This window comes from Lepisma saccharinum, chromosome 1 (assembly GCF_977018435.1).
Source record: "Lepisma saccharinum chromosome 1, izLepSacc3.1, whole genome shotgun sequence".
Lineage (NCBI taxonomy): Eukaryota > Metazoa > Arthropoda > Insecta > Zygentoma > Lepismatidae > Lepisma > Lepisma saccharinum.
The window spans coordinates 9,220,290-9,232,939 of NC_139229.1; the positions used below are offsets into that span (position 1 = coordinate 9,220,290).

Sequence of the window (12,650 nt, forward strand, 5' to 3'; positions counted from 1 at the left end):
TTTTGTACAATACGAACATTATCCCCTTCAAAGTACTCCCCTGTAATATTGATACACTGCTCCATACGAATCTTCCATTGCTGGAAGCAGTGCTGGAAATCATTTTCTGAAACCATGTTCATGACCTCCGTCACTTTTGTTTCCACACATTCTACGGTCGTAAATCTGGTTCCTTTCAGTGATGATTTGACTTTTGGGAATAAAAAAAGTAGCACGGAGTGATATCCAGCGAATAGGGTGGAGGCTCTAACACTGGGATCCCATGCTTGGCCAAAAAAGCCTTGACTGATGAAGAATCCATTACTTGATTTTCCACAAATCAGGTCGTCCATCTTAGTCGCTCAAAAAGGGTCGTCAGCACCGTAATTTAATAATGTTGGTTGTTTTGCAATAGCTTGAATACTCAAGCGACGATCTTTTCGAATCAATTCACTGACATTTGCAATGTTTGATTCCATTTTTGACGTGCAACGCTGTCCAGGACGCGAGTCGTCCGCGATCACTTCTCGTTCCTCTTTAAACCTTTGAAACCACTGAAACACTTGTGTACATGATAAACACTCACCTCCGTATACTTCCTTCAACAAACCATAAGTTTCTGTGGCGGATTTTCAGTGTGTCATGAGAGACTTCAAATTAATATGCTATTCCACTTTTACACTTAACATTTTTCCGAGGGAGCACAGATGTACGGTTCACTTCGTCCACAAGCTACAGCAGAACTGATCGCCGCGCACCCTGGGAAATCACACAGTCGATAGGCAGGATATCACGTTATACACTCATTCACCGCTTGACCTTGACGTGCTTGCCGTTTGTCGACAGCAACATCAATCCAGTTTTTTTTTATCCACACCTCGTATGTACGATTGATTCATTACTTTAGTTTTGCCAATAGCGCCCTCCATGTGCTAGAAAACAAGGGTTCCTAGCTGGTAAGATAGCCCTGGCTGGCTTAAATCCCCCTGGTGGCAGGGAGGAGAACTGTGTTTTAGGCATGTACATTCCATGGCCAGGGGAATCTCTTCCATCTGAGTAGCCCCTGTTTGTAATTTGAAAAACAATATCGACACCTCCCCATGGTTCATTGCCTTTCTCCTAGAAAACAACATTCCTTCCCTTTGTAAAAATTGTGTTACAGAATCAATACAAGTGGAACTTATGGTGTATATAGAAGGTATTCAATGAGGTATTGCCACTATTAATGAAATTAGGAGGGGTTCTAGAATCTAAAATCAATGACCAGGATTTTCAAAAAAGGGGTGTGCTATGTATACTTTTTAGTAGTCAGCCCTCATTTTGCCATATCTTCCTGCCTTTGACATTTCTTTTCTTTAAGTAATACTGGGCCGAAGGGAAAGGCTATGTCCTCCAAATGCACCCCCCCCCCCCCTGGGCATTCCAATGATGAAAAAAGATACTGAAAAACAGAAAGGAACATTCTCTTTTTTGATTTGAATGTTTGTTAGATTGTGATTCATATGACTATGCAGTTCAATTAAAAAATGGTACAGTTCTCTTATGTCCAGAATCTTACAGAAGTAGCTCGACACACGCAGATGTGCAGATCCATGTGCTGGAGCTAGTTTGTTGCAACTGACAAATGGTAACGGTGGGTGAGAGTGACTAGTGAAATACCACACTTACAACTTGCTCTGAACTATCCATCAGATTGAACCTTAAATTCTTTTGGAAGACATCTGCTCTACAGTCAGGGTGCGAAATCATTGAACACTGGTGGGGGTGGGAGGAAGATCTTAATTTAGATACTCACCCCCCATAGTGTGTGTGTGTGTGTGTGTGTGTCTATATATATATATATATATATAAAAAAATTATGCTATACATGTTTATAATGTTATTAAATGTAAAAATTACTAAATAATTAAAACTTCATTATTATTATTGAATTATTGTTTTAAGTCCATAATATGCACAGAAAGACTAATCGGGACTGGTGGACCTACAGTTTAAAGTGGGATCCGAACCACTATGTGCCTCCACCAGGTATCGAACCCGGGACCCCTTGATTACAAAAAGTGCTCCCCTGTGCTTATCACCATGCCATGAAGGCGTATAGGGGGTGTGTGATTACAAGGCTCATTATTATTATTATTGTAATTATTATTAAATACATATGTGTATAAATAATTTATTACTTTTATATATATCAGGTATCTAAAAGCAGCAAACGAATTCCTTTACTAACTGATTAAAGATTTCAATATATTACAAGCTTTTATTTACTTTTTGCTTTATGTTAATATAAATTAATTAGATTTCATAGTTATTATTGTCTTGCATTCTTGTTTTAATTTAATTGTGCATATTGATGTAGCTCTGCTAATGATCTCTCCCTCAAGAAAAAGCATTCAACACTCGCAAGCACACTACGTTAGTGTGGTTTACTTAGTAAAGTATATTTGAAATCAAAAGTAATTGCTTATATTTTGTTTCATAACAAAAACTCTCCCCTCAGAATTTTTTGGTGGGGAAAAATCTCCTTGTCTCCCCAATAGGATTTCGCACCCTGTCTACAGTGCATTTTCCTTTGCTTTCTTAGCTATATCATACCTTTTTGTCTCCTCCCCCTGGTTGGTACTTGTCATTCTTTGCAGTTATTTTGGAAGCAGCTTTGCTACCGAAATCCAGTTTCCTGTTTTCTATCTTCACCTTCCCACCTCCTGGCCTGTACTTGGCATTATCCAAAGATCCAATTTTTGAACGGACAGTCTTCAAATTTGGTGATGCTGCTGTCCCTACTTGGATTTTGTTCATTGGAACTTCTGTAAAGCAAACAAGAAAATAACAATAAAAAAAATATCCAGGAATAGAAACAAATACAGTGTGTTTTAAAAATCCTGCAGGATTTTAATAACGTATAACTTTTTTTTTATATATAATGCAAGGTAAATACTCCAATGATGGTTGTCCATTGCCATCGTATCAAAATAAAAATAAATAGATAAAAAAATAACTGAATTTGAAATACATGCATGTGTATCTTGGTTCTCAGTTGTGCAGATCTCCTGTACTATAACTTCCAACTTGTCTGTAAATACTGATGTAAAAATATCACCATAAACATGTTTTTGTAAATAGAAAATAATAAATTTATAGCAAATGGATGCATATTTGTGTGTGTACGCCCATGCGTAACTAGCATAAGGGTCTGGGGGTTGAAGGCTAATATCCACTCTTATGAAATAAAATCTACACGATCAAACAAAATTGAATCATCGTGATTACAGAATGTAGGAATTTGAAAGAAGTTGTGTGTTTATGTTATACAACATGATAAGCATTGTCTTTTTCTTCATTCTAATTTTTATTGACATTGAAGAAATTATCCTGATTATGAATTAGAACAATGTGAATGAAGTTCCAAACTCATCATGTGATGAATAATTCATTTGCATGAAAAAAAAATTAAGAGTGTCAATGTTCAACGATTTATTTAGTGATGTGCTGGTGCACAGAAGATGTTAATTGACAGTCTAACATCACCAGTTAATTCTAATCGGATATAATTTGGCCAAGTCATGTTACAATCATCCTCTAAAAATATCTTGATTGATTTCTGCAATTGATTTAGATAATTCAGAAAAGGAAAGTAAATAAATAAATAAAATGCAGTTAGGTATGGCCATTTTGGACATTTCCAACAGCTAAGTGTGAATGTTCAGCACATAGACTCAACACGATATTTTTAGCTCTTGAGACCAGTGTCCAATATTATTTTTCAAGTACCACATCTCCAACAAAAGTATAGAACTGGCATCTGGGATCGAACCTGAGACCTCTAGCTTGGTGCTAGATCAGTTGATGTTGGAGCAGGCCCGTATCCAGGCAGGGCCAGGGGGGGGGGGCTGACATTAAGTAAAACTATTTTGTGTAATTTGCAGTGAAGAGTGAAAATGTAGACAGCCGATATTATTTTGCTCACAACTTTGATGAAGGATAAAGTCAGGGAGCATGAACAGCAGCTATTACATTCGTTCATCTTATTTATAAGAAGTCTAGTAGCGGCAAGTATTTAGGAGATTCTCTTCTCTAGACTTCAGAAAGTTTCTTCACAGGGGAGCTTCTTTATCTGTACCTTCGTTGCCCCTGTTCCGACCTCCCATTTATACAGAAATCTGTGACTTTGTCATTATGCAAATTCCCTTCACATCTGCATCAAAGGTTAACAGCTCCCAAGTTTTGGGAATGAAGGGGAGTTTTATTGTTTGGGCCGGGTAGTGGAATGTATGCTAGGCACTATGATTGAATATTGTCCATCTTTTCTTGGGTGATATAAATATCTGCATCATCAAATGTAGTATGGAGTGTGTAGTAAAGGAAGATTTCAGTATCAGCCAATTAACACTTCAAGCGATATTTTAGAAGATATTGAGAAAATGTAGTATTTGTGTAATATTTCTAAACTTTATGCAACTTAATGACCCCCCCCACACACACATAATTTACCTTAATTTAATACTGTTCAACTTTTGAAAAATTGACGATGTACAAAGCCTGTAACCGTACATATTACCACTAATATATATTATTACTAATTTTGTTAAGTATATGTATATGCATATTTATATAATTTAAAATACATAGAGCTCATATCCCCGTTTGAGGAAACTTTACTTCTCGTGGAAACGAAGCAGATTCTTGTCTCCCAGCTCTGACCTAAATTCCACATCTTCCTTCCAAAAAGGTTTAATCTTCTGCCCGTCATCTCCCACCTTTTCAGAACAATAGTAGTGGCTATTTCGGCCCAAACTTTCATCACCACCTAGCGTGCTTGGCGACAGCCGCTTGCTGTTTTTCAGCCAAAATAGATTTCTATTGTCAGATAATGTTCATCAGGTTGGATATGACGGTAGCTGACAGTTTCTTGAACCTTGACCTGCATGACCCCGCGGTTCAAATGTAAAGGGCCAATCAGAGCTTGCCCCTTTCTGTGGTATTTTTTGGGAAGAAAGGGAGCTCGCGAGAGGGGAGAGGACAACAGTTTTCGTTAAGGAAAGAACAAGACATTTCTAGCCAAGTGTTCGTAGAGAAGTGCTTCACGATACAGTTTTTTTTGACAAGTGGCCTTAGAGAGTAGTTCGCAGATTTCGGGCACGAGAGTTCATTGCAAGAGCTCGGACACGACGGTGCATTGCAAGAGTTCACTCAGTGATGTTGAGTTGTTCCATTAGTTCGCAATAGACAGGCAATGGAGTGCATTGGTTGGTCTTTCTGCCCTGTCCGAGTAAGTGTCGGTGACTGTTCCTGGCGTCGAACCAAGAGAACATCTGCCTCGCTTGTCCAGCCAGAGCTGACGAGCCGCGGCCAGGTTCGAGTCCCGAAAGTAGACACCGCAGATGAGCGGAAGCAACAAACAGTGCATCAAAGGTTTTCGGACAGTAGTTGTGCCGTAAGTTGGCCGCAGGTAAGCAGAGCAGAACTAAATAAATGTGAATAAATGTATATAGTTTACCCGACGTCTCTCCATAAGAGCCCCTTGATTCTTACCTGGTAGCTGTGGGATTTTGTTGTTTCCAGGTTTCAAAAAACTGAGTCGGCTGCATTGGTGAGAATTATTGTATGTAAGCAATCTTCTCACTCGGCGTGGTCTGGCTACATTGTGGCTTGCAAAGGCGAGACGGCAACTATTTGCGTGGCGTCTCGGCTTGGTCGCTTACAAGCCCCCCGTGATACCCCGTGAGCCACCCCCCCCCCCCTTCGGGATCAATTCTGCCTATGGGCCTGTGCTGGAGATGATAGTACTAACCATTCCGCCACGTACGTGTACAGTGAAGAAATATTTTTAAAAATGGTTCAGTAGCTCATTATTGCAAGATGAAAAATGAATATAAGTTAATAAACAAATCTGATAATGTTGAAAGTTTATATATTTTTTCTTCTAATTCAAACCTAAGGGCCTCCCCCACATATATATACAACCAGTTGTCGTTAGTCTATATAAAATAAAAATATTTTCAAAATCAAACAATGAAGGGAAACCAGAAATATGTATTTGCTTATGCTACTGTAAACGAAGTCTCAAGAGGTTAAACTTTTCGTACCATCTCTGGATATTTGCCTCCGCTGGCGGTGTTTTTCCAATCGTCGTTGTTTGGAACCTTCTCCGCACCAAAACACAAGATTTTGATTCAGCTAGTCATAACACGCACTGAGCTTCTTCCATCTTGGAATCACATGATCGCGTGATCACCTGCACACCCGTCATTCAGCAGTATGTGCAGAACAAAATTTTAAATTTTCCTCTGTGTAAAAAAACAATATTTCGTTGTAATAAACCTATTGCTTTAAAGTTATAGCTTTCTAGAATCCTGCAGGACTTTTAAAACACACTGTATAAACCTCAAAGTTCTGAAAAGTCAGATGAGGGTTTATGAATGATGTTTACAAGATCATGTCAGTAATTTGTTTAGGGGTGTGCGGGACAGGATTTTCTTGGTCGGACCGGGAAATTTTTTAAACATTCGGGAAGGGAAAAATTCGCAATTTCTCGACATTTCCCGAAAGCTCTTGAAACAGGGACGTCGTTAGGGGGGGCATGCGGGGGCACTGGCCCCGGCAAACGTCCACGTGGCCCCGGGAAAGTGTTCTGTATTTGCTGGAAATTTTACATTCATGACAAATATTGCAAAATAATTCTTCAGTAAATTTTGTTTGCAGTTTGAAACCCTTCTTCAATTTTCAGTAGCATGAACCCAAGCAAGGCATTTCTTTCTTATTTCCCTGTTTCTTGCTTGTTGAACACAAACAGATGTATTGAGGGGGGATGAAGTTAATGGTTTTGTGGTCCACCCCGGTCAGGGAAGTCTGAGACCTATTGAAAATGCACTTTTCCTCACTGATGCACACCAGATCCAGGATCTTCCCAAAACCCGCACTTTCTCTTCATCTAGCTCTGCACTGGCTCCATGGGCGCCAAAAGAACGACACAAACAGGAAGATTTAGCTACGGGTGGCTAGAACTTTCTGCGTTAATTATTTTATGGTTCAGAAAAGATATCCCCATGCGTTTCAAATTCCAAGAACAGAATTCTATTGCTTGTCCCTTTTTCTCGGTGCGGGAATGAATGACATAGCGGTTCTTCTCACATGCACTCAACATTCCTGCTAATGACCTGCCCTGCAAGGAGGGAAAGGCCACTTTCTGAAAATTCAGAGAAACATCGAAGCGGTCCTTTCATCTGTTGATTTGGTGGACAGTTGATATCTGTCAGTTTGAAGTAGGATTTGTTGTCCGAGCGGTGGTAAACTTCTGTAAACGCGAGAAGATAGCATCACGAAGTGTTTGTGATCTCGTTTTCCTACATTGAGAGTAAAATGTCGAATGAGAAGCCGCCAGATTGTCTTCCTCTGGAAACAATGGATCAGGATCGACTGATCGACCAAATAGCCAACATATTGGCATTCTAAAAGAGAGTCTGACTACCACACAAGATCCTGGGTTCGACTCCCAGGGTGGTTGATCTCATGTATAATGAAGAATAAACCACGTTTCAATTAAGGAAGGAAACTAGGTATGTAGCAATTGTTTTTACAGCCGTCTGCATGCTCTATAAGTATTATGTTACAAAATTTGTATATCTTCCTGACTTTCTGTGTTTTTTCTTCATTTATCCTCCACCTGCAAAAGAGGAAGCTGCTCCTGCTTAGGTGGCTAGGTTGACTAGACATACAAATATAATTAATCCCTAGTCATACAGCGAATAATACTTATAATATAATCATGAGTTATGGAAAAGCAAATAACTCATCAAGCATTTTCTGTTTCTATTTGTTGTGCAGTTGTTAACAAGGTACATTACGATGCCAGGGGTCTTGGGTTCGAATCCTGGACTGGGCGTGTGTGTTCTTTATGATGGTCATCTCATCAATTTCACATCACTCATTGTCATCTTCATCTTCACGATTAGCCAAAAAGTGTCAGAAAAGCGAAGTAAAATAAACCAAATCAATCATTTATATATTTCTATATTACACCGCTTTTCTACCTCTTGGGTTAAATGCGACGATGAAGATGAATGATGAGCCGAAGGAATGGCAATGGGACAAACATGATACAACCATATCTGTCCAATGTCCGAACCTGGTTTCGTAGCGTGTTATACTCAGTGGAATTCTTAGGAAGAAAAACTGTAAAAGTAGGGTGAAAAGAAGCAAAGTTGTACGATGTATAAAAAGCCACGTTTAGTTCTTCTAAAACCTTCCAATTATCGAGTTCGTGTTTTAAGTCCACTGTATGCACAGTAAGGCTAATCGGGGATCCGAACCACTGTGCCTCCACCTGGCATCGAACCCGGGACCCCTTCATTACAAGGCGACGACGCTACCACTGCGTCATCGAGGAGGCCGAGAAAAACTTACAATTAGTCAGTAAAATTAATATTGAGGGACAAGGCCTGCGAAGAGTTCTTTCATTCGGTTGCGCGTGGTCATCACATTGAGTCCCATAGTTTCGAGAGCAGAATTTGCTTCCATATCGCTTTCAAGTACTTCCCTAATTATCCTCACGATGTTGGAACAGCACAGAAATTTTGGAACTAATACAAGCAGCCACGTACCCAGGGAAGGGGCTCGGGTTCTGCAGTCCTTTCCCGAAATCCTACAAATATCCGATTTTAATAATGTGTAGTAGTAATTAAATTTACTTCATTAAAAGGATTAAACATCTTGTATATGGTAAGTTACAATATACCAAGAAATTCATCTTCAGCGCATTTACTCCTCCCCAACCTTTTCGTCTTTAGATGGCGGCTGCCGATAAGGGATAAGCCCCTTCCGAAATCAAATTCTGGCTACCGGCCTGACCACCAGCGATCGAACCTTGAACCTTTCGATTGATTGATTAATTGAACTGGTGTTTTAAGTCCACTTTATGCACAGTAAGGCTAATCGGGACTGGACCTACAGTTTAAAGTGAGATCCGAACAACTATGTGCCTCCATCGGGAATCGAACCCGGGCAGGTTGTTGAACCTGCCGAACCAAAGATGAGAGCGTAATTATTTGAGCGTGTGGGAACTTTGATTTATCCAGTGCCATCATATATTCAGTTTTCCACACACAAATAAGATTAATTTTAAGAAATTAGATGTGTGCATATAATTTCTTATCGTCATCATTTCCCAAGTGCAGAATCAGATGCCATAGAACACTCGGGCCCGCCCTTGAACTAAGAGATAGCGGATTTGATTCCGGTATGAACTGGATACATGAGATGCCTTGCTTGAACTCATTACGCACACATTTCATATTTGCACTGTTTCCAATACTTGTAAACCTGGTTCCAGCACTTTATATCTAAAACTACAGAAAAGGGTTTTATCTACTTCTCAATTTTTCCCCAGCAAATTTACAAATCTAAAGACTAATAACATTGTTCTTGGTGTATAAGCCATTAAGCTAATAAGTTCTTTCGGCATTTAGTTTCCCGAATAAGGCTGTGTATTTTGCGAGAGTATATCGGTAGACTGTTGGGGGCTACAGAAGAAAATTATGTTCCTTTCCAATTTATTGATTGATTGAGTTGGTGTTTTAAGTCCACTTTATACACAGTAAGGCTAATCGGGACTGGTTCTACAGTGTAAAGTGGGATCCGAACCACTATGAGCATCCACCGGGTATCGAACCTGGAACTCCTTGACTACAAGGCGACGATGCTACCATGCGCCTCCGAGGAGGCCCTTGATCCTTTTCTTTCCTAGACTATATATATATATACACACACACACATACATATATAATGTATGTATACAGCATAGGCCTATATGGTGTATAAATAGTTTGTTAATTTATATTAGTTTGATAGAAAAAAAATCTTACGTTTGGGCCCCTCCAAACTGATCAACCTAGCTACGTCCCTGTCTTGAAATCTCGAATTCTACACGTCATTTCCATCTTAAGCGATTGTTTTTGCATTTTTTTTACAAAAACTTCCGATTTCCGATAATTTCAGACATTTACAATGCAGAAAACGTCGAGAATTAACGACTTTTTAAAATGACTATTCGGTATTTCCAGACTGCTGGGGATCCCGCACACCCCTAGTTAGAAGTGGAGAGATGGAAAATTAGAACTTGTACAGATTCTGCTCTGCATTACTCTTCAATATATATACACCCTGAAAACATCATTGCACCCCACAGGCCCACATATTTTTTGTCACTAAGATTCAAGAAACCATTTTGTTATTGAATTACTGCTTCCTTTTTTGTTCATACAGGCGGAGCTATATATTAATTACAATAATTACAGAGATTACCATGAATAGTAAAAACAATAATATTTCATGAATGTCACACACATATTATCGTTCACTAAACCTAAAAATAAACAATAATTTTGTATCAATTCTCTTTTTGTTTACATAGGCGCAGTTATATATTCATTATAATAATTACAAAATTAATCATCATTTCCAATTGTCACTGGCATGAGTGATTTCAAGAACACGCATCAAAAGCGGGTGCTTGATATGCCCACCTCAAGCGAAGCAGCTCTCTATTCCGTACGCTATCTAGGCGTGGTCCGCACGAACTATTTGGCGCTCGAGCGAAATCCTCTCGCCCGCAGCACTCTAGTAGATTACCTTTACGCTTTCATGAACAAAAGTAATACAGAAACATTAGGAACATCTTCGGGAACAATGTAATTTATTTTCAATTTTCTATAAAAAAAAAGTGCAACTTACTTTTTGGTCGTTCCTGGCTGGTGTCCGGTGTTCGAGGCGCTGGCTTGGCCTTGGTGGGGGATCTGAGAGTCGGTTTCTGTGGCACGGATTTCTTCGGACTCGGAATTTTGGTAGAGGACTTGCTCGGGGACTCCACCTCGCCATTGGTTTGCGGTTCCTGAGAGAAAGAAGGAAAATTCCAAATCAGCCAACGTCAAGATGATATATGAGAGTTCGGATCACGATTCAATCCCCAGAAGTCGACACAAAAGCGAACGACATTTTCAACTTCTACTTTGTCTGATGCGTTTTCTATTTCATGGTAGAAACATCTCGAGTTTCAGAATACCTACAAAATGCATTTGGCGAAACAAACCATTTTAAACTTTATCATGTGATCTGGTCGTTTCAACCTCGCAGGAACGTAATGTACGGTATCTTGCCTGTGCACAATGTTTTGGCTTGTTTACCTATTATTTCCGTGTACCAGGTTTTGATGTCACAACTTAATTTTTAGGTTGATTTTTACATTTTGTTTGCTGCTCTCAGCAGGCACGTCCCTAGAACTATATTTCGGAGGGGTGTGAACTAAGTGTATCACATATAATAATAATAATAACAACAACAACAACAAGAACAATAAAATAATACTATACATGTTTGTAATTAATACATGAACATACTAGGTCTATTCATAACAATAATTATTAAAATGCGTAAATTAATTAATATTGTCGTTATTAGTATATGAATAGATGAAAAGACGGCATTAGAATAGATATATAACAGCAGGTATTCATTATCTAGCTTACGTGTAGTTAAGATCGCTAAAACTTGTATAAAAACAACTATCCTGACAAGGAAATTAATATACATAAAGAATATCAAAAAAGGATGTTATGTCCATTTGGTGAAAAGTTCCTGATTACTACTTATTATCACATACATAAAATATTAGTGTGCATAAATCTTCTTAGGTACTGTCAGTTCAAAGCTCTATGCTCCCAATGTAATCCTTGCCTTTGTGAAAGCTAGATATAATAAATAACAGTTGACTACATAACAAATGGTAAACAAGTATATTATGATTATTTAATTTTGGTATTTCCATCTAAATACGTTCTTAATAGGCTTAGGTCAAATACATTTTTTTTTGTGTAATTCAATAGCATTTCATTCTGGAAGCAAATTCATGACACCCAATGAGAATTCTCGCTTTCAGAATAATGTATTATCTTTCTTGTTTCATATTTTCTGCCTCTATTGACAAACCACGTTCTCTTTCTTTCTTTCATTCGACTGTTTGTTTCTTCTCTTTTCAACACTCCTCTTATTTACGACTAATTATTCTGCTAAAAAGTCGTACATCTAATTATTATTTTCCTTTATTTAGTTTCGAGTTTCGTCTCTTAGTAAAATTACTCTCATTATTAACCGGGAGCAATTTTCTTTACTTGTAGAGTACAAAGAATTGAATTAATTTCGAATATCTTTAAGAAACCCCATACCCCGACTCATTGGTCTCGTCAACAAAAAAAGGGGGGGAATTAATTATACACGCCCAAACAAAAAAAGGATGCAATTCTTAAAGAAATGCACTATTTGATATTGTCGGTGGCATGATGAAAATTTTCTTCTGCCTGAACAGCGTTATTACTGCTTTCTGGACCGCCGTCGCTGCCCTGTTCAGCCTCATAAGAGAGATATTCGCCATGGGGACTTGATTGCGTCTGCTCAGGATGCGTTCTCAAGGTCAAGGAATGTAATTATGGCAAATTTTGTTGGGTGTCCCAAGGAAGAAAGCGCCTGCGGCCCCTAGAGACGGTTTCTCGATTCCTTTCCCATAATCCTCCCCGAGAATAGATTCAGTCTCAGCTTCAAGTTATTATGATGTTGAAAATCTTCCCAGACTATTGTAAAAATATTAGCAATTGCAACGAAGGGAAGTTTCAGACAGAAGCGAC

General features: G+C 38.8%; 1 protein-coding gene across 4 annotated transcripts in view; it reads right to left on the reverse strand.

Moving 5' to 3' along the window:
• The window catches only part of tau (microtubule-associated protein tau), a 134,442-nt gene that overhangs the window by 59,757 nt on the left and 62,035 nt on the right, over positions 1-12,650 (reverse strand). For all 4 annotated transcript variants that reach the window (XM_083128952.1, XM_083128941.1, XM_083128948.1 and 1 more), the window contains exons 5-6: positions 10,708-10,864; positions 2,575-2,786 (exon numbers count right to left, since the gene is read on the reverse strand). In XM_083128952.1, the coding sequence (XP_082985078.1) occupies positions 2,575-2,786; positions 10,708-10,864 (369 nt within the window). The remainder of the gene's footprint in view (positions 1-2,574; positions 2,787-10,707; positions 10,865-12,650) is intronic.